Genomic DNA, 27,426 nt, shown 5'->3' with positions numbered 1-27,426 from the left:
GTTGAAACAGAATGCTTTAAATAAAAAAAGAATAAAAAATAATAAAAATAAACAATAAATTTGAAAATCTCCTAAGGCTATTGCCTTGGGTTTTTTTGGGAAATTTTGCAAAAATTTATTAATTGTTGTATTTTAATGCGAATTTGTTGAAATAAGATTCTTTTCACTCAAATAATGCTTTAAACAAAAAAGAACAAAACATAAAAAATATATAAAAAAATTCTAAAAAATTGATAATTTTTAAATAAATTTGGAAATTTAGCAAAATTTATAAATTGATGTATTTTAATGCTACATGCTTACACTCATGAGTGAGTAAGTGAAAAAAGAGTCGCTAAAACTCCTCGTGGTGAGTGAACGAAACTCGATCAATACAACGTTTCAACTCACTATCTCACTCTTACTCACTTTACCCATCTCTACTGCAAACCCCATGGATGTCTAATAAAAAAAACAATGGAAACTTACACACAAATCAAATTTTAATCTTCTTAGGCGATCATCAAAATTCAGGGAAAATTAATTTAGACACCAAAAAAACTGCAGAAAAAGTTGTGGAAAATAACTCAAACTCGCATGAAGATTGAATTTTCAAACGAATTTTTCGAATCAAATCGAGATCATTTGTCCCAGTTGAGAGGCAAGAACTAGGTTTCTCTTAGTCGCTCTGACTAATAAAATATTTCCATTGATACATAAGACGGATTTGATAGGATGCACGGGTGGACACAAAGTGCATTACGATTGGTTATTCAAACAAGTCTTAGGAGAGCGGTTGTTTGACTGTTATCGTAACAATTATTACAAATTAACTGATGAAATGCGCGATTTTTTTCATTTGAAAACTCGCTGAAAAGCGCATTTAAGTCTACTGATAATACTATAGAAAACTCATCTACATTTAAAGAAAAAATCCACAGCTTTCCACTGTTTATCATAAGCTTTTCCGTCATTTTCAACATTCTCACAACTAACATCACAAATTTTAAACCAGTTTTCTATGCCCCCGTCTTTCAATTTACTTCGGGATTTTCGGCATTTTGTCCAAGCTCCATCAAACACATTCTTTGGTTTTCTTATCTGTTCATTCACGTTCGGTTTTTTTTATTTATCGCCATCTTTTCATTCTTTTCGTTCGTACCTTACAAAATTAAACCATTTTGTTTTGTCAGCATTTCATTTCGACTAAGACCGGAACGCGTAGCACGTCCCGGCACCAAACCACTCCAAACGCACACAAACACACACACACACACACACACAGAATCCATTTCACTGCTATTGCTTCTTACTGTTCTGTTTCATTTTCTAGCTTTCTGCCTTTCTTCCTAGCTACGCGAAATCCATTTGTTTCGGGAAAATTGTTTCATTTGTTAATGTGTTTGTGTTTGCAGCTTTATAAATAATCGCCCCTAACTCTCTGCCGTCCATGGGTCACACACACACACACACACACTCAAAAACGCCCGGCTTTCGTTTTTTTTTCTTTCTTCTCTTCGTTTTGTTGTTGCATTATTTATGATAATGATATTAATAGTATTTTTTTATATAATAATAATATAATAATAAATGACTATTTTTCTCCTCCCTTTTCTCGCCTTCCTTTGTTTTTGTTTTTCTCGTTTGTTTATCGCCACCGTTCACCAACTCGTTTCCTTTCCATTTTATTTCTTCAAAGCTTGCATTTTACTTTCCACTTTTCTATTGCTCCACAGATATTGACAAAGGTACATGGGGGAGCATTGATTGTGGTGCGAAAGAAATGCATCACGTGCGCGAAAGCAATTGCACCTACAGTGTACAGCATAAGTGGTGTGTGTGTGTGTTTCTTTTTTGTTTTTAATAATTGCTGATTTTCTTTTTTGAGGGAAATGTTATTTTTGTCTGTTTCTCTAACCCTCCGCTTGCGAACAAAGTAGGAACAAAGTTTCGTTTCATTTTTAATTGTTCGGTGAAATAAGAGCGTACCGTATTTTGTGATCTTGTGATGGGAATAAAACCGCGTTCGAAACCATATTACAAAACAAACAAGAATCTCGCTAGTTCGCGTAATGGTTAGAAAAACAGCTCTGTAAAAGTAGTGTCAGCCAATGTATGGAAAATCCTGTACACTCATATAGGAGCAAAGTGTACAGCTCGTGTGTATTGGGGACTAATTTTTGGCAGAATGTTTTTTTTTCATTTTACATACATGTTGGCTATACATTGTCCGTTTGTGTTGGGAAACTTTACTTCAAATTGATAATATGTTTCAGGCTACACGATTCGATTTCAACACTATGTGTAAAAAAAGATATTTAAATGTTTTTAAATGTGTCCAGTACATAGTGAGACAGATTATGATGGAACTATTGCAAGCGAATCATTCTTTACAAATGAAACAAACACAAAATGTGCATTTTACACGCTTCTCAATTTCAACGACCCAGTGAACGATTCTTCTCTGGAAGTTCCACACAACTACTGAAAATTGTTTAAAACACCCTTCGAACACTGTTTGATCGTGTTTGAAATGTTCGAAGCATCATAGAGCGCGCGGTAATATAGTTATTATTCTCCCGGAAAGCATATCAAAACTCATCCAACGCTGAATCACAAAAGGAAAATCATAGTAGCAAGCTGCTGCTGATTGATTTAAAAAAAAAACAACCCATATCTCGCTTTGAGACGTACCTACTTCGTTCCATGTTCGTAGTATTGCCAACAGTACCACTTACTACTTGCTCAAAACATCCCTAGCAACCATCGATCACCAATGCAAACGAAAGCTATAAATCACAGTCAAATGTACAATATACGCGCCATTTTTTTTTGCGTAATATATGCGTAAATTTTTGTTTTAGAACGATGCGTGTAAGTGTGTGTGCGTGTGGGAAATTGTATCCTTTCTTTTCTTTACTATATAAGGAAGGCATATTCCTTCCCGCACTTTCGCTTCCGGGAGCTCTTAATTGCACACAGTGTGTAAAGCGACGTGAAGGACACTTCGGACCCGAGAGCACGATTTGCATCTACATATATATATATATGTATAAGTATAAATATGTGTGTTTGTATATATAGTATGTCCATATTTTAGTTTTTGATTATCATACAATTTGTGAGGTAATGTAAATTGGAAACATTGCAAAAAGCATAAGCAAAAATTTGGGGGAGAATGTTTAAAAATTAAACGAAACAAGAACAAATAAGTTTGAAGGTTTAGAGAAAAATACAGCATATTTTTTGGGGAGTTAGTGCATGCTGGCGAAATAACGCACAGGCTAGAGAAGAAACGTTCACAATCACAATACCAAAAAAATAACCTTCGCGTTGCGATTCAAGCACGATTCAAAACGAGCCCCCTGATACTAGGTGCACGAGAGCGTAAGAGATAGGAAAGCAAAAAGCGGTCCCTTTTTGTGTTTTTTTAAACTTTTTAAACCTACAAACTAACAACAGCACGGCGGAGACTCCCTTTTATAAGCAAGCAAGCGAATGGGCGTACGGTCTAATGTTCCTATGTACACACCCACACGCACAAACACTCTAACTACGATTGCTGCGTGTTGCGTATGGTGGCTTTTTTTTGGTGGATTGTTTCAGTAAACGTTGAGCGGGTGAAATTATTACGTGTGTTGACTTTCGAGTTCGAGTAAGTTTGTTCGTTTTTGCACATCTTCTCTTCTGTAATCGTTTTCGTCTTTTTCTTTTGTTTCGTTTCATCCTAGCATTTCATCCTTTACCTGAGGCAGCGTAATTGTATGAGCGTCTTTTTTTTAATAATTCTTCCTAGCACTTTTGGTACCGCTTGCATTGGGTGTGTGGATAATGTAATGTGGGAGCTATTCACCATTTGCTTTCCACTTTGGCCTACATACCTTTCACAACAGGTATGCACAATTGTAGCTTCGAAGTAACGAAAGCAAGCAGCAAACGCACGGAGACTCCTAGCACAGACACACACGCAGATGCGCCAAAAGGATTACAACACCGCTGAACATTCGGCTAGTCGAGAAAGGTGTACATCGATCACATGGCCAGAATTTGTAGTCCCACTCATTGGTCGATCGTAGTACGGTAGGGTCGCCGGTGCGGTTCCGGCGTGTAGTTCATGCGGGCACGCAAATGTTGTGGTGAGCCGGGAACACTTTCCGAACCACGCGGTGGTGGTAAGGGCGGTGATGGGGAGGTAGAGTTGAAGCTGAAATAAAAACCAAAGAAGAAGATTATCTATTTGGAACGTTCCTTTGCCGGCAGAGTGTTCTTCTGATGATGTCCTCATACTTACGGTCTTCTGTTCAGCAACGGCGATCCAGTGTGACCGAGCTGTTCGAGTTTTCGCTGCAAAAGTAGCGGCGATTGACCGCGGTTTAATCTGCAGACAAAAAGAGATGTATTACATTAATTTTTAACGACACCAAATACAGAAGAAAGTTTATTGAGAGAATTCCAACTATGGTGGTGTGATTGACTTCAGAATACTTTTTCGAAAAACTTTCAGGAAACTATTATTATGTGTAAATCCTCCGAGTATGTAACAATGTTAAAAGCAGATAACTTTCCATGACACAGCAAATCTAAGCCTCCGAACGTTAAAAGTACGTACGGATTCTGAAGAATCTTTTGTACAATTTAGATGAAGAAACGAGCATAGCCCGCCAGCGATCTTTTAGTTGTACTTTTTTATTACTGAGTGATCCTCGAAGCAAGAAATTGTAGCAATGGTCCTCCCTATGTTGGCCTAATAGACCACCTACAAAAACCTGTATGGGTCTGCTAAAAGTATCTCAAATGTATCCAAAATCTACTAGACTTAATATAACCACGTAGCTGAATTAAACAGTTACTGCTTGCTCAGATTAAGGTTGATCCACAATCTGTGGCGAGGAACACTGGAACTCCTCCGTATAAACTACAATGTCAGCAATTTATAGTAGTTTTCACTTTTGCCCACTGAGAACCAGAAATAAAATTAATGTTCTCCACGTACCCTTCGTACCCACGTACCCACGATTCTAAGTACCCTTCGTCCTCTTTAGATGCACAAGATATTCGATTCTAAGACTTTCTTCCTAGAGAAAGTTGAGATCTTACCTCAACACCAAAGAAACTCTTTCCCTATCGGTTTCTTCACAATCGATTCTAGAACAAAGAGCGTCAATTTGCATTTGTATCTTCTGCTTTTTCTTCGCTTAAGAGGTTTTGGCGTGTCATTTCTGGCTTTCCTTGACTTTAATTACGCATAGCGAGATAGTCACAGTCCTGCATAAGTGTGATCCGGATGGGATTTGATACCGGGTCGCCCCAAATTGTATTAACATTTGTATCACCAGCATTTAAATCATAAACAAAAAGAGTAAACATAAGAGTTCCCTACAAAAGCCTCTATACATCATTTCGAAAAATCCAGGAAATCTGTTTCCAATATTGCCTCCATAAGCAAACACTCTAAACTCACCTTGGCGGTGGATCTGGGCTGCGGTGCCGTCGATCGGTCGCTGGACTGCTGAGTACGTGCGCCATGGGCGGTATGGCAGATGGCGGTTGCACTACCGACGTTGCCGAAGCACCGGGAAACACTCCTGCACCGTACATACCAGCGGAACCCGCTGCTGCTGGTATATCGAAAGGATTCGATCCATAATGCTGCTGTTGGTGCAATTGAAGCTGGTGCTGATGGTGCTGCTGCTGTTGCTGAAGGTGTTTCTCCTTTAGCGTTCGCTTGTCGCCAATCGTGGTAGTACCACCGGTGCCGGCACCATTTGCTCCCGTACCATTGTTGCTGATGTTAAGCTTCACGAACGAGGCAAATTTTCGCTTGATATCTGCAAAGGAATTGAACCATCCTGTGTGTTTGTGCATTGTTTTTTCCGTTGTCGGTCGTACCGATCGGGCCACAGAAAAAGGTAGTGGACCCACAAACACGCAAAACAAAATTGCCCCCGAGCAAGAATGAATGAATGAAGCGCACAGTTTGATGCGGTGTGTGCCATATGAACACAGTTGTTTGCCGTCCCATTTGGGTTGTTGTACGATTTGTGCATACGAATGGGTGCAGGATGAGGGCCAACGATAGCCAATATACAGAAAGCGCAAATGATAAACAACAGTGTAGTATGGTCACGCACAAAACGATTGAAGGCAGCGGGCGGCATAAGGCAGGCGAGCGCAGCAGGCAAGTGCAACATAATGGAACAACAAATAAAAAGAAGAGATAGAAGAAAAATAAAACAAAACTAAATGAATGCATTCCAAATGACGAATGTGACTAGTGAAGCTTGCGAGAAAGAGGACCTTCAGCGATGTGATAGATGCGAAAGCTAAAGCAGCGATCTATCTATCGACCGTTGTGCGCTTCCGGACGACTCTCGCAAGCGACAAGCAAGCTTAATGCAAGCGACTGTACTTCAGCAATATAAGAAATGGAGTTTATGTTCCATACACGTTACCTGTCTCTTCTTTACTACCTTCCGGAAGTATCATTCCACCACCACCACTACCACCACCATTGCTGATTCCTGCGAGCGCACCGTGTCGATGGAGCAACGCTGCATTTGTCTGTCCCGGGTGATGGTACATGGTTTGGCTAGTAGTGGCGTAGAGTGGGCGATCGGCCGCCACCAGTGTAGGTGCAGTGCCACCCCCTCGATCAATCACCTTGTCACCTCGACCGGCACTTTTCATGCCTCGGCTGAACGTGTTGAAGAAGGACGATGAGGAGGTTTTGTGCTTGGGGCTTGCCGTGGTACCAATCGATTGCTGGTACACGGGTATACCGGAAGCGGGTGGTGGCGGCATTGGTGCTGTCCCTGCCACAGGTTCGTGATGTACGTAGAGCGGGATTGCGCTTTGGTGTAGGGTTGAGTTGCTCAGTACCGGATGTACACCGTGGTGTACGGTTCGATGAGAGGGTAGTGGACTGTAGCGAGTTGGTCGGGGCGACGCTTCGCTTGCCGAAGGAACTGGGGAAGGTGAAGAGTACCCGTAAACAACTTGCTGCTGCTGCTGCTGCTGGTGGTGCTGCTGGTGAAGTGCTTCCCTCTGTTGCTCGATCAACTGATTCTGTTGGTGATAGAATCGCTGTAGAACTGAAAAAAAAAAACAAAAAAAAAATCATTAGTAACACTTGCTTCGAACATCGTTTCGTTTGTCCCTTACCAATTGGACTAGTGTTTCCGTGCAGATGTTTGTACTGCGTGTCTGAATCCGGCACGTCGTGTGCCTTCCGAAGCAGCAACAACGGCGAGGACGGATTGCTCCCCGATCCAGCTCCATTGGCATAGATCGCGGAAGAAACCGGCATCGGGGATGGCGAGGTGGACGACGAGCAGGCAAGCTTCGATTCACCCGGCGGAAGTGATTTGCGCTGTGCGAACGGTGATGTCGTTAGGTTTTTGAAGATGCTTTGTCCCAAACTGCTTAACGTCGATTCCTTTTTCGGGCTACCGTTACCATACTCGGACGCGGTGCGTCGCGTAAGAAACGGCGAATGTTTGTACTTTCGTGCCGGTTCGAGTGAACCGTTTCGCTCCAGCCCCGGTCCACCTCCGATACCCGTCGCGATTGGTACGCTGGTGCTAGTAATGGCACTTTTTGGCTGCATTTTCGCTAAATAGTAGGCCTGGGGCGAAGGTGACCGGCGCGGATCGAATGCGGCCGGGGAGGAAGACGAGGTAGGCGTATAGGAGGTGGTACTGGCTGTTCCTACTGATGTAGTGCCCGCTCCTGCTGCTGCTGCCGCCGAGATGGAGGACGTTGAGGACGCTAGGCTAATGTTGCTAAGTTTGCTCTGGAGAAGTTGCTGCTGCTGTTGCTGCGATCGTTGCTGCAAATTGCTGAGGTTGCTAGGCGCTTCATTGGCAATGTGGGGAGATAGGATGGTGGCGGTTGACTTGATCGGGATGGATGAGGCGGCGATGGCGATAGTTTGTTTTTGCTGGTTCGATTGCGCCTGGACTGCTTCCGTCAAACTTCCCAGCGGTGTCGGTATTCTTCACGTGCGTGGACACACACACATACGCACATCGTTGCCAGCGGGATAATGGAAGAGAGAGGCGCAATAAGACAGATAGAAGGGAAAAAGCAACCGGCGAGAAGCAGCAAATCGGTAAGAGGAAAAGAGAAATAGAAGAAACAAAGAATAGAGTAAGTGACTAGCATAAAGAAAACACGACACTTAATATGACCCACATTGATATGTATGTACAATTCTACGTTCTTATGATGGGACTGGGTTGCCTATTTCTTTATCATACTAGAACGATCAAGGTCGTTACTAAGGTTTGCATTGTTTTTACATATTTATCGAACGAGGTAGAAGAACCTTCTTCTGCTGTAACTTGAGGAGTGCGACTATTATACGCCTAGAACGGTTTAATTTGATCAATTTCAAATGTTTAAACAGAGCATACGGTTAGTAGTTTGTTAGTATCTAACATGCACAAAAAGTATAGATAATGGGTGTTAAATAATTGTTTTGTTTTTGTTTATAAGGAAAAGGAACAACTCATTCGAAAAAGAAAAAGAACAACATATTACAAATGCAGCATAAATGCAAAAGAACACAACAAATGTCGCAGTACAATACAGATAGACACAATACAAAGCAGATAAACATATAAAGAAAGGATAAAGCAACTAGGCTCATGTGTGTTTGTGTATGTATGAAGCAGATGTACAAACAGTGGATGTAGGGTGTGATGTGAAAACGATAGCGAGCAAACGAAAGTACGTAAAGGACAGCGTGTAAAATAAGGTGATCGTAAGTGTTTTGATTGTGTGGTATACTTACTCATAGAACAACTTAAAAATTACTAAAGAAATAGTTACCTACAAATAAGAGAAATCAAATTTTAAAACAAACAAACAGCAAACAGACAAAACGGAAAACATTGTTAAGGTAGGAAGAGGGTGAAAATTTTGTTGCACAACAACTGGATACGCTTTCAGTTTGGAAAACCCACGATTGGTCCAAACGTTAGGTAATTTAACTATTTTTCTTCTAAAATAGAAAACATTAGTGTAAGTTTAGCGGTCGTTAAGAAGAGCAAGGTGAGGTGAAATTGTAAGAAAATTCACGCAAACAAACTTTAGTAAACATATTTTAAATAAAACGTAATAATCAGCACGAAAGAAAATAAATTTGACGTTCCTCATTTTGCAGTTCATTGAGATCGAAAAATACGAGCGAACAAAGTGAGAAACATCTGCACAATTACTGTTAACGAATCTGAAAAAAAAACATGCCGAAAATTCTAAAACGTAGTTCAATCCTTTTTCGAGGACAAATGATGCCCAAGCCTATTTGGAGATTGTGTAGACACTCAATCGTGAACCGTGTTGTGGAGTGTTGAGAAACGGTAACGAAACGGAAACGCTGTTTGCTTACCTGGTTTGTTCCGACGTTGCGGTCCAGGTTGGAGGGGAAGTAACGGAAGCAGATGAGGCGTTCGGAGGTTGCGGTGGGCTAGTTAGTTGAATGCCACAGTTAACAGCCACATTACGGAACCATTCGCCTACGTTGATGTTGCTATCGTGTTCGGCACGCTGTAAGAAGGCGTGTCTCAGCAGATCCGGATACTTGGGCCGTGCCTGATAGTCTTTCTGCAGACAGAGCTGCACAAAGTCACGAAATTCTGGACTAAAGGGCTGATCTTCTGGCAGCCGTGGCGGATTAGAGGTGAGCACTTGTGTGAGCACTTCGAAATCGGTCACACAGCCACGATAGGGAAACACACCGGTAGCCAGTTCGACCAGCGTGATACCGAGGGACCACACATCAGCCCGAATGTCATACACTGTTTTCGCTGGATCAATACGCTCCGGCTGTAAATAAAAGCGAACCGAAACGGATTTAGAGTTAAAGAAGCCAGGAGGGCATAGAAGAGTACTTTGCGAGCCTTACCGCCATGTATGCAGCGCACCCGGCCGACCGTGTACGGGCATTCGAATCCACCAGTCGACCGCTGATGCCGAAATCACACAGTTTAATATTGCCCCGATCGTCGATCAGAATGTTCGAGGGCTTCACATCCCGGTGGATTACCCGATGGTTGTCCTTGAGATAGGCCAACGCACGTACCGTAGCCACCGTTACCTTGCCGAGAATTTCTTCCGGCACTGGCTTCTTGGACTTTTTCTGCAGCTTGTCGAAGCACGTCGTCATCAGCTCCATGCAGATCCAAACGTCTGCATCGGTGATGAAGCAACCCAGACACTTCACTATGTACTTGCAGTTTTCCGACTTCAGCACTACGTCCAGATCCATTATGATTCGTTTGTTTTCTTCGTCGTTACCGGTGCGTCTCATTTGCTGCAAACGAAAGGTGAACTATTGAGCGACAAGGAACGTACCATCGGATGACTGTTTACTACCTTCACAGCAATGATGGCACCACTCGGATTGTGTCGCATCTTTACCACATGACCGCTGGTCCCATTCCCAAGTTCGCCCAAATCCTCCAGGTCACTGAGCTGAGTGCGGTAAATCTTATCGTTTATCTTCAACAGTCCACTTTTATCAACGATCTTCTGGAACTTGAGTTCCGATTCGCTCCGCCGATTGCCGGAAACGATGGGCAGATTCAGTCCCAACGATGGTCGATTGGCTGGAAGGACAGAGGGAAAGCGAAAGAAAGCGGAAGAGGTTAGCTGGGGTGTTTGTGACCATGGGAACTGTTTTTTTTTTGCTCTTACGTCCTGATCCACCGCCCATACCACCGCTTCCGGTACGATTGAAACGATTTGTCGGTGGCTGCGATGTCATCGGCAGTAGCAGTGAGGGAGTTGCACGGGGGTTCTGGATCATCTGTTCCATCATCGTGATGCGGTTGTCTATCGAACTGCCGGACATGGTGGTGCTACCGTTCTTTCCGACTTCGTTATTTCTGCTGTCGGAAGGTGCGGCCGGGTGCGTTCCTGTCGGTAGCATTGACCCCTGGTGTTCTGGCCCCGGCAGCGCCTACCAAAGTCGATGGCTCGTCGATACGCGGGTAAACAAAGCACCCGAAGCGAACCGTTCCCGTTCGCGGAGGAAAAGGTTCGAACCAACTTCTCCTCACTGCGCTCACTGCACCACGGCGCTCTGCATCTGAGGGTTCCGAGTCGCGTTTCGCAAACAGAATCGCGACTCTGCACGGAGAAATTGAAGGCGTTTTTGGGAACAGGAAAGTTTTTCACCCGAGATATATGATAAATATACTTTTCTTTTTCTTTTCCTTTTTTCTACACAGTGATGTTTCGTAGCTGTCATTGCACATTTGAAGTGCGAGGGTTGGACACGACCGCAGACAAATAGCTGACAGCAATCAAAAATGGTATTTTTTTGTTTGAAAAATTATGTTTTCCCACGAGTATGCTTGCTTAAATTTAATGGAAATAAACCGAATAAGCTGCCAATAAATTACAATTAGAATGATGGTTTTAATTATCGCGGATCAGATTACAACATATTTCGCGGTTCAAAATGGTGTACCATTTCGATGTGGATCGACCACTATGCATATTCCCAGTGAAAAAACTATCCATACACAAACTTAAATATTTATGTAAATCAATGTAAAAAGTAGATATTCAATGTAAACATGAATACATATGTATTTTTTTGAAAAAATATTTTGTTTTTATTCATTTCCAATGAAATTCATAGCGCTCGAAATAAATGTTACAAAATGCAATAGGTAATTAAAGTATTGAAGCTGACAATTTAAATCATATCTAAAGCGGGAACAATAAAAACGAAGCAGGTTGTGTATGTCAGTGATGTTGTAAACAATTGTAAACAAACAACACCATTTTCGCCGGATACGCCCGATATTTGGTTCTATAATAAAATCATAAGATGTCCAGATTACAAAAAAACGCAACACGCTCGATATTGGATGAAATCAAGATGGAGGTAGAATCGCACTCAGAAACGCCTGGTCCGTCTCACAGCGCCAAGGATAATGATCTCTACGAGGAAGAAATTACAGTATTTGCCGATTTCGACATATGCCTGGATATGGACGATCCTAACTTACACATCAAGGTGATTGGCATCGATACGGAATCTCCTATCATACAAGTGAACGACGAGGTGTACCGGGGGACGCCCGATCTAGCATTCGGGACGAACATATTCTTCGAGAAGGATCCCAAAGCCACAGCCACCCTGGATCCGGTGTTCGAGAACAACATCAAAGATTTGTACCAGTATGTGGATAGCACGGATAAGGTGCTGCGGATGAAGCGAATCTTTCTCAATGCAAAGGATCAACAAAAACAAAATGCAGACGGAACTGCGGTGAGCGAACGGGATAGTTCCGAAGAAGAGACCCAGGAGGAAGTGAGCAATTATGAGGTCAACATGACTTATCAAGAGGCGCTAAATTTGCATCTACCCGATGGAGGTGAACCCGTACGACACATTCCCGAACATTTGAACGGAGAAGAGTTAATGCAAAATCGCGTAATTAAAGGCGAACCCATGCAGGATGAATGAGCAGCGTTTAGGTTTTCTTCAATATGTGATAAGTGGCAATCGAGCAATAGTTCTTTCCCTGTACTCTACTACACCTGCTAGAAATACAGTTTTTACATAAAATGCATTAAGACGGTCTTGTCGATAAGTTTATTCTGTATACGATTTATATGCATGTATATTTATAAAAATACGCTAAAGAACGAACGCTACGGAATTACGAGGAGGGTAAGGTGGCGCGAAACTAGGAATGAAACTGATTTCTTCCTGGCAAACGGAATTACGTACATTCGGGGAAGCATCGTTTGATGTCTTTAAAATTCAAATGTTTTTTTTCTTCTTTTGCTACGAATGTGGGTGTGATAGAATGAGACCCAATGCCTCAAGCGATCGAGGAAGAGTGTACTTGTTGCTTTTAAAAAAATCCACCAACGTCCACTTGTCTATCACACAGGAATCGGGGGGGCGCTTATAGTAAGCAGCACTTTAACCTTGTTTTGGTGGTGGGTTTGGGCACATGAGAGACGTTATGTCCGGCAGTGTTTTGGTGGTACAATTTCATCTCTTTTACCATTCTCGTTACTTCAATTCCGGTACATCATCAGGTCTAGCACCGAGCTGTCCTCTCCTACTGGAGGTATATCTTCTCCAAGCAAACAAAAAAGAAGCTTTTATAATTTCTAAGCTTAATCACATGCCAATCCGCAACACGGTGCTACTACGTTACGTTAAATGGTCCTCTCAATCGGCGACATGCGATACATCATAATGCTGCACAAAAACACGTTTCTGATTTTACTTACGATCACTTCATCTGTTTACGTTTAACGCATCAGATCGTACCTAAAGCTTGCCTAAAACGTGATTTTTTTGTCGGCGTGTGTAGCGTTTAAAAGCGGCATGCAATAATGCGAATTGATGTGTGTTTCCTGTCCTTTCACTGCACCGCAATCTTTCCCGGGGTGGTCATTCTTTGCGTTACGTTTCTACTGATCTATCGGACACTTTAACTGTGCTTTATACAATTCAAATTCTTAAAAAGAGGAAAAATCCTATCCCTATCCAGCCTATCGCCGACATTTTCAACTCCATCGTGTCTTGTTCCACACACCTGCTTCATTTCTTCTCTGTATAAGTTTTCACAAGTAGTAATATTATTATAATAGTAGTTATACGAATAGTCATAGTAGCAGTAATTCTTGCAGCTCCTCATCGGTTTTGTTTCGCCCAATTTCGACGCTTCGCTAAACATAACTCTCCTCGCCAGTTTACTGTTGCGCCCTGTTGTCGCAGCAAAGGAGCGATACAATTAATCACAATATTGTTATTGCCGTGTGCGCGTGTGTGTCGGGGGGTTGTTTCTTTGCTTCATGGCTCCCACTTCCTCCACCGCCAACAATAAGAAGAGACAGACAAATTTGTAATGACCACTTAGGCTCACTCTGGACCCGAGGAATGTTTTTACTTTAATAGTTTGACTGTTTTTTTTCTCCTGTTTTTCCTCGCGTTAAGTGTAAACAGGCAGCAAAAATACGTACCGACGACCTGTACTAAGCGGCGATTGTAGCATATATTTCTATTTCTATTTAGTTCATAAAATGGCGCCACTGAAGGCGTTCCAAATGGAAGATGGATCACTCGTTGCAAGAAAAATTCACCGATCGCGACGATCCCATTATTTCAAATACGAAAACATAGATCAAGTTCAGAAACTAACCGTAATGCACGGAATGTGGCAACAGCTTGGACTGTAAATTCCTGTCAAATAGGGATTTAAAAAAAAACAATATATGACTCGACTAAACGACTTTTCACCGGAAATCATCGACGAGCACTGCTTCACGTCGACTCTACTACGTTGGTTGGTAGAACATTCAGTCGTAAAAAGCAAAATTTAATTTTCCAAAAAATGAACTTCATCCACCTCAAGCCGCATTTATATTGGTTTTAGGTTTGATCGACTAAATGATGTGCACGCACGCACACATACACACACGCACACATACAAGTTTCTTCAACCAAACTCGATGCTTTTCTAAAAGCTAAAGTGTATACTGTACAACATATGTCCGGGATGATCCCATTTTGCCGGACAGGATTTTGCATTAGAACAGCAGATCCGTGACACGCGTGCCCTGGCTCCAGTTGACCGTCTGTTCGTCTGACGCCGGCTTAAGGTACTGGATGCTTTCCGGTTCGCCCGCTCCGCTAAGCAATGGTTCGCCGGTACCGTTCAGGATCGTGTCCGATGGCCCATTATTGCTGCTATGGCCGTTGCTGTGCCGACCGTTGTTGTTCGATCGGTCCACCTGATGGTTGTTGTGGTGGTGCGGATGTGGATGATGATGGCCGTTCGGTACAGTGTGCGGCAACGTGTGCTGCTTCTGCTCACCGTTGTTGCTGTGGGCGGTGGCGGATTGATGACTATTGCTGCTGTTGCTACTGTTGTTCGAGGAGGTAAGGCTTCCGTTCGAGCCGGTACTGCTAGCCGTACTGGCTGCCGATGGGGACGGTGTACGGGTTACTCCCAGCTCGAAGGTCGTATCTATGGCGGCTTTTACTGGGGTATAACTAGCGAACGGTGCAGAACCTGCCAGAGAGAGAGAGAGAGCGTGAAAGAAGGACAAAACAGTCTATTCAGTACATGTTGGCGCAATTTTAATGATAACAAAATCAGTTTGTACATTTCAAAGCTTCAGAACGCAAAAGCACAGCATCATTCATCATTGAAATTGGTTCCTTAAGGTTAGTAGGTTGTTCTTCTAAACGATCGACTCATTGCCGATGGGAAGCACTACTAGACGCGTGGTCGTTGTTAGCTTGGCACGCGGTTTCTGATGAACCCTCCGGAAGTACACGGTCGTCTCGGGTGTACGCAGTACGAACGGTGCCACCGATGGACCACGGTACTGATGCCGATGGTGATGGTTGTGTTGTTTTTGCTGTGGCCACCAATTTTCATGCCGCGTTGGTACTGTTACTGTGTGTTGCTGCTGCTGCTGCTGCAGAGCGGTTGGAATAGTTTTGTTCGCTTTCACCATCCGCACAGTGGTTGCTACTAGCGGCTGATGGTAGTTCCTCCGTTCGCTGGGAATGGTTTGGTCATGACCGTGCTGTTGTACCGTCTGCCGGCGAGTCTTCAGGACAACTGAAGATGCGCAGCGTGTGAGAAAGAGGTCAGGTATGGGTAAAAGAACAACATGGATGAATTCTTTCCTTCTGGCGCACACCCCGAATGGTATGCGAAACAACGCTCTGTCGGTATCTTTTGATTGACGTACAGCGTTTGGCAAAGAAAGCTAATAACGATAGTCAACCATGGCAATACGAAAGGTTAACACCAATGTGTGTGTAGGGTCACTAGCAAAGGGTGATGATGTTTCGCAAAACTAATGCCAATTCTAAATGGATGTAATTAGGGTACTGTGATGAATGATGCTGCTGTTTGCGCGTGTAGAAGAAAACGGAAAAGCATACATTCTTCGCTTTCTTGCTGCATACTTCGAATGCACTTAAAAAAGAAGGGAATGAAATGAATCTTAACTAAACGAATAGCTAATGAACTAAAGGAAATTCTTTTTATTTACTCATTAGAATATTTTATATAGAAAAAGGATTAATAATTTTTCTATATTTTCGAAAGACAACGAATATCTTATATCAATTATCCAAATTTCAAAAGAACCATTATTTTAAAATGGAATTTTCTCAAAAACTTGAAAAAATCATAATATCAAGAGCAGTTCAATTCATTACATAAAAGCTTCATATGTTGTTGAAAGCTTTTAACAAACTGATCTGGTCCAAAAAGTGTTACAATATTGTGGCATGGTAACGGAATCTTTGTTATGCCTTAGTTTTCTTCTGCTTTACAATATTCTAGCAAACAAAAGACACCATTTTCCTGAAGCTGTTGAAAAATGTTTAATGTTCTTGGTAACGCTTAAAGCTCCCGAAAGCTTTTACGCATGTCAAAATGGGTCTATTAAGCCCAAAAGCGTTATAAACGTGTGAAATTTTGTCAGACGTTTGAAACATATCTCAAATAGAAAAGAAATTCTTTTAGAAGTTGCTTATGTCGTAAGTGGAGAAGAGAATTCAGGTCGTGATGAGATTTGATTTAAGATCTTCCTTGTATTAAGCCACACACTGGGGCACAAAAGCCTATAGGACAATCCACAACTTTCAAAGGCTCGTAGTCGTAGAGTATGATTTGTTTAGAACATAATCACCAAATTATTGTTTCTTGGATGGTATTGCAAATTCTTACCTTAAAAATCTTTACTACTGACGAATTGGGGTCATGCTCTTGCCGTGTTTGCCAGCTCAACACCCAAGCAAACAGCAACAACCAACAGATGGAACAACATTAATCACAATAATGCGATAAATCACCTGCTTCTAACCTCAAAAAAAGGCACACATACACAGCAGTGTACAAGTTCGCCAGATATTCATCGTTTCCAGCTGAGTGATCATCAATTCAAACACACGCACACGATCGTGAAAAACAAACACCGGTTCGGACAGCCTTACCCTTGCCTAAAACCTATTCGGTATTTCCCCTTTCTCTCTGTTTTCCTATCCTAATCCTCATCCCCTCCGCCTCCCCTTCTTCATCCATGGACATGGTCAGTATTTGAGTGGTGTTCAGCCACAGGCACACGGGTGATATTAATATTAGCCCCCGTGTGCTCATGCATCCAGGAAGATTTTACGGTACTTTTTTCGGATGAAATATATGTGGAACCATAATTTATCGAACACCGATCGGGATGATCTTACGGCGGTGCGCACACATGCGGCGGCGATGTACCGTTTTCTTTTGGTTTTTAAGCTAACGTTCAATATGCTCTACACCAATTAGGCACAGGTGGGAGGTGTTTCATGCATCATGCATCCCGTTCTATTTTCCTTGCTGTCACGCTGTGATACCGCCGGGTCAGATTTGAAGCGGAAATTTCATCGCTTGGTGAAAGCCGGCGACGACTCTCTCGTACGTCGATCCCTGTTGATCGCACCCATGTGTCAGCGCCCCACGTCCATTGATGCGTGGCTCGAGCTAAAGCGGGCAATTTTTGTCGCGCTTAGATATCGTTGGACAAATTGCATCTTAAGTTGCTAATGAAATGCAACAACACTGCAAGGGGTCTGCATCTCGTTGCCTTATCCGTTCGGGGAGATCTTGGACACGGGCCTAGAGTCGCCCATTTTCCTAATTCGATAACACATTTTCTGTTGCTTCCAAACAAACCCTTTTCGATAGAAAGTGATAGTACGGTGTGTGCGTGTGGCTCTAGTGAACATTTTTTCTTTTCTCACCTAATACTTTATTTTCACTGTCTAACGAACGACGATGTTGGGTAGCGAGTGAAAATTAAACAAACACGATCACGTTCACATGCCGGTGGAGCTAGCGCCAAAGATGGCTAGACACAGCGCCGCACGGTGAAACACAAAAACAACGACTTGGCACAGCAGCAGCAGCAGCTTTGTTTGCTGGTGGTAGCGAATAAAAGGGAGAAGATAAAAACACAGCAGCGGCACACCAGTTTTTCCGAACAGTTACTAGACTCAATTAAAATGCCGAACCGTATATTTTCCCTCTTCTCTTACACTGTGTGTATTGGATTTTCTTGACCACTGCTGCGATAGTGGAGCGAGCTTCAGATGTCTCAAATCGTTTGGGAGTGAAATGCAGCTCAAAAAAAAATTACGTTGGACATGAATGTGCATCTAAGTTTGCACCTTACAGTAGCAGTAGACGCATTGCATTGGACATACCTTGAAAGGTAGTTTGCCTCATTTGCTTCATTTATCTAATCATCTCACTTGCCTGAGCTTGAGTTTGTAATTGAGAAAATATGCGACATACTTATTTGTTCAGAAATTACAAGATCAATAATAAATATATTACTTGAGAAAAAAACATTCACAAAACGAACCCACCATCGAGGAATTACATCGATAATTTTAGATTGATCATTCGAAGGGTTTCGCTTCCTAACAACAAAGGAATAATATATCTTTTGTGATGGAAATTCCAACCATCCGTAATGATATCGTCGCGACGTGCTAATGATGCGTCACCGAAATGTTATTGCAACAAAAAGGCTAGACGACCTCGTACGGCGTAGGTTGGGGTTAGCGAGCAAAAAAAAAAGGCACAAAAAGCCATACAACCCACGTGTCGCCTTTCCTGCAGGAAGTCATCAGTGCGGGTTAGGAAACCATTCGTGCAATATCCGATCTATTTCCCTTTGCAAATACATCGACGTCACAGTTCTACACTTGAGCTTTTCTTGTCGCTGTACTTGATATGTCTGTTCTTTTTTATACTTCTTCAAACGACTACAAGCAGTCCAGACAAAAGGCCTAACGAACGTCCTCTCCAATGTGGCTAATTTGCTGATGGGAACGCTTACTATGCGCGTCAAAGTTATGTGATGTCTTTCCTTCGTCTATTCTCAGCCCAGGCCTAGACCTTAACCTGCCCAACGCAGCAAAACGACGTCGGGAAAACGAAGTACCAAAGCTTTCTCGTGAATTAATGTTAGCGAAAGCCGTATAGAAGAAAAATAAACTGTGACCGTCTGTGGTGTGCGATTTTTCTTTGCTAATTTTCTTCAACAGCTTTTGCTAAAACAAAACAAAAAAACATTTCCCTTCCCGTCTGTTACTCTTCTACCGCCGACATAGTTGTTCCAGAGTACTAAGTCTAATAGGAGGACCTCAGAGTTTCCCGTTTGCTTTTACCAACGCATTTGGCCTTCGTGCTGGACGCGCTTTGCGCCCATTAACCCAGTTCGATGCAGTGAGGTGGTTTGCTGATTCCACATTTCTTCATGAGAACATTGTTGGGATGCGACATCATTCAAAAATTCCTCTGTCTTCTTTCACCTTTATCTACATTTTGGTTTCTTTTAATAGTGTAGAATAAGATAGAGTTTACTAACATATAGAATAATATATCATTGAGATTTAAAAGCGACGATATACACTGAGAACCAAGATCCAGATCCAAGAAGAAGATCCAAGGAGATCTCGATTTTTTGCGAGTGTCAGATCTGAGTTCAATTCGTTTATTTTGAAAGTTGTGTAGTCGACTCTTTCTTTGTAATATATCTAGCATTTCAGGTGACATTTTGCAAGAACAAACATTTAAACCAATTAAGGCTTTAGGTGTAACAATTAAAAATTCCGCGTATATCTCGGAGACTGTGTTAAGCTTATTTTCTTTCTTTATGCACTTTCTCTCACACATATCTTTCTTTTTTACACGCCGTTAGCATAACAAAACGAAAAAAAACCCTCATCAACAAATCATTGACGTCAGTCTTCGCTCTGATGACCTAAACACACATTAATTTTCCTTCCATGGCAAAAGATCCTATCGTCCGATATTGCATCACACGAAAGGAGGAACACGAGTGGATGCAATTGCACACTAATAAATGCACCACTACTGACCACATCCACTCTAGTAAATAAAAATTTCATTTTCATTTACGAGACCCAACCACAATTGGGTTCTTTCGAACTTTGGTCCACATGACCAAACGAATAGTTGCTGGTGGTTGCTCAAACTGATGCTTCGTCTCCAGTCCAATCTGTCTCAAATTTCGGATCGAATTGCAGCTGATGCAACATTGCAATATTACACTGTGTGCGGTCAGCGGAAGAAGCTTCGGTCGAATGGACTGAGATACACCGATCGGATCTCCGTCTGTTACGCGTTGTGCAATCGTTGCCATTAATTGGAGCCAATATCTCGCCAACCATCAAATGGCCGGAACGAAGCAAAAGTGTATATTTATGTGTGTGTATGATGTTCTTTGTTCGATCAACAATGAGACACGACATTGTGTTAGATCAGAAGACATAACTATGATAAACGAATATTGAGAATATCTTGACGCAACTAACAAATTTGATTGTGTTTCCAGAAAATGTCAGATTTAAATAAAAAAGAAAACTTTATTTTTATGTACGTTTAAGATTTTATTTCCACAAACAAAAACCTAATTAATTGATGCTCCTCATTGATAGTTAAATAATCACCCTTCTAAATTTACATTAAAGAACTACTATTTTTAAACTCATCTCCATTAATCGGTTGATACGTAACAGTTGCTCGCTGTTTATCGTGATCGCTTCTATTTTAGAATTTTGTTTATGCTGCAAGAGAATTCCATCGCTATAAATGGGCATCTTGTTTGTTTAAGCCAAAAGCGGAAGTAAACATGGCCCCGTTCTTACAGACAGTACATCCATCAATGATGGTCTATGGACTCGGCAAAACCGAAAACATTCAAAACATTCAATAGTCCGTCCATTCGGTTGCTTCTAAGCATCCACATGTAAGATTGTGATACAACGAGATAAATCATAAGATTAACACATTTTACTCTACAACTTGACCGTTGGTTCCTATGAATGTAACATATTAAGGGTTTGCTGTATGATGTGCTCTTGCTTACCGAATCACGACGTTATCCCAGAATGAATGTCTAGCGCGTTGTTGGAAAGTGGGCGATATTTTGAGGTGCGCATGTAAGTGCCGACAGTGTAGCGTAAATGGCCGTTAGCAGCGTAGAAACGAAATTACGGAACGCACAAAGATTACACATACGACTGTCTGCTACGGGGACATGGGAGTTACGGGATGGAAGCGGACCTTAACGGCTACAGGATATATTTGGTCGGGGCGGCTGAGGCAGTGTGTAGGGGGTGCGTGCGTGTGTGTGCCATACTGAATTCTAGGAGAGGGGAGCAAAAAATTTACCGGCAGGACGGGAGTCGGAAGGGGGGAAAACAGAAGCACAAAGAAAGAAAGAGAGAGAGAGAGGGTGGAAGAAACAATATTACGGGTTTTTGTATGGTTTGCTTACTTTGCTACACAAATATTGTGACTACTTTTAGCTTAAAGCTACTAATAATGATGATGATTATTTGCTATGATTGTTAGCTTACTTTGCTTTGCCCTATCCGAGTATTGAAATCGGATCGTGATGGAGCACGCGGGAAGGATTCGCGGGAAAGCAAGGATCGCGGGTCTGGGGATCGGGATGGGAAGGTGTCGGACACTTACCAAGTGGCACCGAGGAGAGGAGTTTGTTCGTGTGCGAAAGTAGCCCGTTGTCGGCGAAGGCTGGCGGGACGATTCCTCCTCCGCTGCCCCCATTCGTGTCCGTGCTGTTATCCGCATCGTCGAACCCGTTCGTATCCAGCAAGGACGTCTCCGAGGGATATTCGTACGTGGAGGTAAGCGAATCGTCGAACTGAATTTTGAACTGCAATGGAAGAAATAGGAGAAAGAGCGTTGAATTAATATGAGGTTCATAGTAGCATTTAGAAGAATATTGGAACATAAAACGATGATTGAGAGTTTGGTATGGCGATTTCTATCCAGAGTACAGTTGTTTTCCAAAAACATTTTACCAATAGGCAATAATTGTTCTTATTAGGATTACAGTAGAACGCTGATTATTCGTGCTCATAAGGATTCTACACTATCCGGGTATGTTAGTAACACGGAAAATAGACATATTTCACTTTATTTATAGATATTAGTATATGTGAGACTGGTTGGGTTTTTTTATAGCACAGTTTTATATTCTTTAGTGATTTTGCCATGTAAATATAAAGAATCTTGGAATTTTTGATTAAATTTGAATAAATTTTATCATTCGCAATTGACGTCTTGAGGATGAGATTTTGCAGTTAAAATGCCAAAATGCCTTTGACATAGTAATTTAAGTAATCGAGCTAAACGGTTATTTGAAAACCCGGTTGTCATTTTTAGTCTCACGGATAATCCGCCTCCCGATTAATCAGATCCCGGATAATTGACGTCCTGTTGTAAGTCTAGTAAAGCCATGATATGGCAGCTACTAATAGCTGGCTACTAATTCATTGTGTTTGAACCAAACAGTAGAAGAAAAAAAGCATGAATAAACAATAAATATTAATATGAATTCCAAATTCCATTCCAAATTTTCTGTTCGAAAGAGTCCAACAGCTCGCTAAGAAACACTGCAAACATTGACAATTTATATGTGATTAAGTTTCTATCCACAGTGAAACATATCGATTCAATTATGGATAGCAAACATGGTTCAATCATCCAAAATAATTATTCCTGTCGACCACGTCTAAACAAACCTCCCGCTCATCATCGGCAGTGACAAATTCGGGTTTAGAAATTAACAATGATAAACAAGCGGACACCCAACAAATAGCCCTGCGGCACTTGAATGTGCGAACGAACTACATCTACCGCACTATTCCAGTTACTGTGGTTCTTCAGCATCATCACCATTGTTGTTGTTTAGTGTTTTCTTGTTTGTGGTACGATTTTCAATTTCACAACGCGTATGTAATGGTTCAGCTGCTAGTTTCCCCCCACGTTGGCCGAAATGACCGACAATTGGACCAATGAAAACAAAAAAAAAAGATTCAATCCACCCCAAACCGTTGAGTGTACGGGACGTCACACAACGGTTGCAAATGGAACTGAAGAAAAGGCGACAAAAAATGGAAACAAACACAGCACCACCAACCATACTCGAACCATAGGAAGGAAGTTTTATTGTGTGCGCGCATTCGCATTAGCGCACCTCAACAACACGCGGAAAGGTAGCTTTTTGCTCGGATTGAATGTGGGTCGCGAAAAGTAAAAATTACAACACCCCAAAAGGTAATACACAGCCGCCCCTCTGTGGGGTGGAAACGGAACGGGAGGATGATGGGGGTGGCGAGAGGTTTTCCGCCCCAAAGCGCCCCCTTTTGCAAAGAGCAATAGAGACGCTGCTGTTTGCATTATGGAGCTGGAACTAATACTCCGGTCCACTTGTACCACGCTCGGAAGCCACAAACAATTAGTGTTGTCTAGCACCGAGGTGAGCGAGTCTAAGAGAGGTGTGTGTTTGTGAACGTGAGTGCGTGAGGATGATGAAAATTGGTGGAAAACAGAAGAAGGAAAAAGTATGGCTGAAGCGGCTCGTAACCGACCCGAAGGCGTACTCTACTCCCCTGGCCAATGGGTTTTTGGAGGGCTGCCGATGGAAAATACAAACGAGTCCACGCGAGAAAAGCCAATTCCAGCAGGCAGTACACTAGCCTAAAGCCACTTCACCTCTCTGCCGAGAGAAACAATAAGCTGCACATAAGATGAAACAAATGAAGAAAAAAAAACATCACCCACTTCCCAGTTCAACCCCGTACCGGGTGGGGGGTGGAGTGAAAAAAAAAATTCCACCCTCACAATTCAATCGCCATGAGCTTTTGGGTGAAGTCTTGCAGTGTGTGTTAGTGTGGCGCGATGTTGCGTTATTGAGTGGCGCACTTCCGCAGCAAAATCACATCATAGCCACATAACGAGAAGGTGGAGGAGAAAGCAGGAAGGGGAAAGGGGAGCTGGTTGGATGTAAAATAGTGTCAGGCGGGTGAACATACAAACGCACACATTTCTCACTACGTACACTCGAAACGGACTGCGGCTGAACGCGCATGAAACGGCTGATTATGACCTATCAAAACATAATTTACCACTGGTAACTATATTGTTTTCACTGGTTTTCATTTACTGCTGGGCGCTCTGGTGTTTGTACTTTCTTCTCTGCCACGCTTGATTCACTTCCATTCGGCTACTCGACCGAAAAAATGGATCCGTGGTGTATGTGGCCGTGGTATAATTTATGACCTTTTCTTAGGTCTTCCGTGCTGACCTAGCTACACACCCTATCGCGGGTAAACTATTTTATAGCTGATATCATTCGTTATTTGTGAGTCATACTATTATTAAGGACACAAGTAAGTCATTTTGGTACATTGTGTCCGTACGGTAATAGGAACAAGTGGTTAAAAATCACTTCTAAATTTAGGGTATTAGTAAAAAAAAGTTGCGCTGATATACGTCTGGCCTGGAATAAAAATAATTCATAACACGTTTGGTCAGGGTTCAAATCTCAACCAGAGCATGCTGTTGCGATCACTTGACTTCAAAGAATCTAAAAAAATGTAAATAGATAAAATGAAATCCCCAAGTATAACATCATCCACATCATTATACATCTAAATCATGGATGTGTCGAAATAGAGATGTTAAAATAAGTTATCTAATTAATGTTGATTACACATTATTTATTAAAAAAAATATAATTATTTATTATATTAAATTACAAGTACCCCCTATTTGAAATCATTTATTTTCTTCTGGTTATGTACATAATTCTCAACAAAAAATATTAATGAATTTAAAAATTCTTTCATTTTTCGAACTGCGTCTTTTTGCTCACACCCTATGTGAATAATCACTTAAATCCCATTTAATCATCCATAGGACGGGAAATATTCTACGGAAACGGAATGCGAGAATGATTCCTTTACGAGTATTGCTAATAACAAAAAATCTTACACTCTTCGCCGAAAATAAATTCTACACGCGCCAATTCGATAGCTGCTCGCTCCGGATGGAATGAATATGTTAAGCCACTTGGCGAAAATGAGCATCACTTTTCATCCAACCACCCCATCCACTGAGCACGTCTCCCATCTCCCAAACCATCTCTCATGGCCCCTTGATGGTTTGTGAATCATTCCCAAATGGGTTTTTAGCGGAAAAAAGTCGGCTGCAGTAACGGGTCTTCCATATCATATCGGGGGGTTTCGAGCATTTGATTTGGCTTGTTAAAAATCTTCTAACTGCATCCTGTGCTGCTGCTGCACGTAAATTTGCGGTTGAAGAAGGAGAAAATTCAAATGGAAAACCAATCATGAACAACCAATTGAAGGCCAATTCGCTTGGCAAACCACCCGCACGGGACTTGTCCGCTGAGTCAACGCTAAGCGGTGAGACGTGAGGCAATGGAAAACGGGTTGAAATCCAAACCCATCAATTACACTTCTTTTGTTGAATGAAAATTTATCTAGAAGGGAATGACTGGCAGTAGCATTGGTGTGGTGGTGTATTTTTATGTCGAGCGTGTTCCATGCTGGTTCCACACATCCGAAGAGAGTGAGAAATGCAATAAAATCATTCGAGTAAACGAGATATTCATTGAACTTTAAATTGAATGAAGTTGGGAATAGAATTTGACTAATGAGAAATGAAGTTTTACGATATGTTCTCTTGAAGATGTTTCTATAACTGCACGAGCTTACTAAAATGGACGTTTATCATTCGGTCAACTATAATTATAGAAAAGGAAGTTTTTTTTTTTAAATTTTGAAAACTTTTTATTTTTTCAATCGTAAGAAGTTCCATTGATTAAACATATTCATGAAAATGCTTGTCTGTGCAGTTCACAACTCGGTATCTTTATTTTTTTTAATATCGATTCCCGACCGAATGAAACTTCAAACCCAAATGAGGTTCGATTAACGATCTTTGGTCTATCAGAGCGACCAACGAGTCACGACACCATGTAATCGTCCATGTATGAATTGGTAATTTCCTCAATAGATTTAGTCGAATAAGTTCTCTGATTTGAATGTAGTGGTAGGAATTCCGGAGTGGATTCATGAATCCACTCCGACTCCGACGTATAAAATCCGCAATTACTCCGGACTACTCCGAAATGTCTCGGAGTCGGACATTCTCGGAATGCCTCGGATTACTTATCATATCTTCTGTGATTATCTTATCTTATCTTCTGTGAATGTTATCTGTGACTATTTGGATAATATTCTCTTTTTTTTGTTCTTTCGCCTTAGGAGATCTCAACTTCATAATCTTTGATTTTCTTTGACAATATTTTCCTGAAGTTGAATACCTAATGCCTCGTACATGCGAATAGCGTAGACAGTGTGTGGTAAATATCATGTCCTGCCAATATTAATACAAACAAACAAATGATCTTGTTTTACTTACTCGTTACTAAAGAAGGAATTCAAAAAAAAAGGGAAACAATTTCCTGGAACAAATTTACTTCTTTTATCCCTATCTAATCAGTGGTGATCATGCAATCAACATCAAATCGTAATGCATGGTAGTCTCGGTTGACACTCAATATTTTCTTAACCGACAACACGATCGATTGACGCAACTCGAACTACGGCTCTGGCAGTGACCGCGCCAACAACGCCTTACGTGACTTCTTGTGCACCAAAAAGCCTTCGTGCGGAGAGCATGTTTCCTTACAATTTATTCGATTCTACGAGTAAAATCATGCTTTCAGCAATGGACATTTCAGGTGGTGGTAAAAATAGTATATTTCAATCACGATCAACATCTGAAAAGGTACGAGACCAGGTAAGCAAGAAGTGCAGTAACAGTGTGCAGAAACAACATTGATCGGCAAATGCAGTTGTGTCGTGTGGTCGTCGGTAAGTTCCCCCAGCGTGACATTACTTAAGTGCACCGATTTGTCCATTTGCTCGTTTGTTTAGTTTTTTTCCTTGCTTGATTCGGAGCAATCTATTGTGACAGTTGAACCCGAACTAAGAGTTTCGTTGGTTCGCCTAGTGTGCAGAAGCAGATATAAACGAAAGATGGCGCAATCAATAGATTGCACTGTGACCGAACTGAGGAGGAAAAAACCGGGAAAACCAAATCTTTTCAATCAACATGGTTCGAGGAAATGAAAGTGATTGCGATTAAATTAACAAGCTGCCGAAGTATTACTTTCCAACAACATAAATAAGCATAACAAATTGTCCATCGGTTGTTGGTGTTGTTTTCATCTGTTTTTTTCCTTGCTATGGTTTGTGTGTTCCTTCTTCTGTTTGAATTTTCATTTACAATTCCACTCACACATGATGTTTCGCATTTCTTTGCCACCGATGTTGAGCAATCGTTAAACGGTTTCCAAGTGTACAAGCTGAGCTTTGCTGCTCTGTAAGATGCCGCAACCAATTTTTGATGAGCTGCACCAGGTTTGCTGCTGCCTGCTTAATGGCCTTTGAACGTGTCGCGAAACAGCCAAACAGTGCAAAACGTGTTGTTTGGTTAAATCATCAGCCAACACATGCTGTTGTTTACT

General features: G+C 41.8%; 3 protein-coding genes across 12 annotated transcripts in view; 1 reads left to right on the top strand and 2 right to left on the bottom strand.

Moving 5' to 3' along the window:
* Window positions 1–1,063: 1,063 nt before the first annotated feature.
* Window positions 1,064–11,233, bottom strand: LOC125774751 (dual specificity mitogen-activated protein kinase kinase hemipterous-like). 2 transcript variants are annotated; one of them, XM_049444945.1, is made up of 9 exons: window positions 10,678–11,233; window positions 10,357–10,589; window positions 9,887–10,294; window positions 9,371–9,807; window positions 7,141–7,973; window positions 6,432–7,070; window positions 5,441–5,828; window positions 4,271–4,357; window positions 1,064–4,183 (listed from the first exon to the last, which is right to left on the bottom strand). In XM_049444945.1, exons 1-9 carry the CDS (start codon window positions 10,910–10,912, stop codon window positions 4,039–4,041), a joined length of 3,405 nt encoding a protein of 1,134 aa, XP_049300902.1. In that variant the 5' UTR covers window positions 10,913–11,233; the 3' UTR covers window positions 1,064–4,038. The 2 variants fall into 2 exon arrangements, with proteins under 2 accessions (XP_049300902.1, XP_049300903.1); XM_049444946.1 differs by having other exon boundaries at window positions 5,441–5,807.
* A 485-nt stretch (window positions 11,234–11,718) lies between these two features.
* On the top strand, window positions 11,719–12,569 carry LOC125774768 (general transcription factor 3C polypeptide 6). The gene has a single exon (XM_049444979.1). The coding sequence runs from the start codon at window positions 11,822–11,824 to the stop codon at window positions 12,461–12,463; it is 642 nt and encodes a 213-aa protein (XP_049300936.1). The 5' UTR covers window positions 11,719–11,821; the 3' UTR covers window positions 12,464–12,569.
* Window positions 12,548–27,426, bottom strand: part of LOC125774748 (apomucin) — a 64,617-nt gene continuing 49,738 nt past the window's right edge. For 4 of the 9 annotated variants that reach the window (XM_049444934.1, XM_049444935.1, XM_049444933.1 and 1 more), the window contains 2 exons: window positions 21,534–21,735; window positions 12,548–15,032 (listed from right to left, as the gene is read on the bottom strand). In XM_049444934.1, coding sequence (XP_049300891.1) covers window positions 14,548–15,032; window positions 21,534–21,735 — 687 coding nt within the window. In that variant the 3' untranslated portion in view covers window positions 12,548–14,547. Of the gene's footprint in view, window positions 15,033–15,126; window positions 15,591–16,712; window positions 21,202–21,533; window positions 21,736–27,426 lie in introns of all 9 variants that reach the window. The other 5 variants (XR_007421112.1, XR_007421113.1, XR_007421114.1 and 2 more) reach the window with 5 other exon arrangements.

The sequence above is a fragment of the Anopheles funestus genome, chromosome 2RL (assembly GCF_943734845.2).
Source record: "Anopheles funestus chromosome 2RL, idAnoFuneDA-416_04, whole genome shotgun sequence".
NCBI lineage: Eukaryota > Metazoa > Arthropoda > Insecta > Diptera > Culicidae > Anopheles > Anopheles funestus.
Note: the sequence above shows the minus strand (reverse complement) of the source record. Positions and strands in the feature narration are given on the sequence as shown.

Bases quoted from the DNA above. Each gene is read 5' to 3' on its own strand.
- LOC125774751 (XM_049444945.1), bottom strand. From the start codon at position 10,912: ATGCTACCGACAGGAACGCACCCGGCCGCACCTTCCGACAGCAGAAAT. The intron at 10,590-10,677 runs GTAAGAGCAAAA...CTGTCCTTCCAG, and splicing joins TATGGGCGGTGGATCAGGAC to CCAATCGACCATCGTTGGGA. The intron at 7,071-7,140 runs GTAAGGGACAAA...TTTTTTTTTCAG, and splicing joins CGGAAACACTAGTCCAATTG to TTCTACAGCGATTCTATCAC.
- LOC125774768 (XM_049444979.1), top strand. From the start codon at position 11,822: ATGTCCAGATTACAAAAAAACGCAACACGCTCGATATTGGATGAAATC.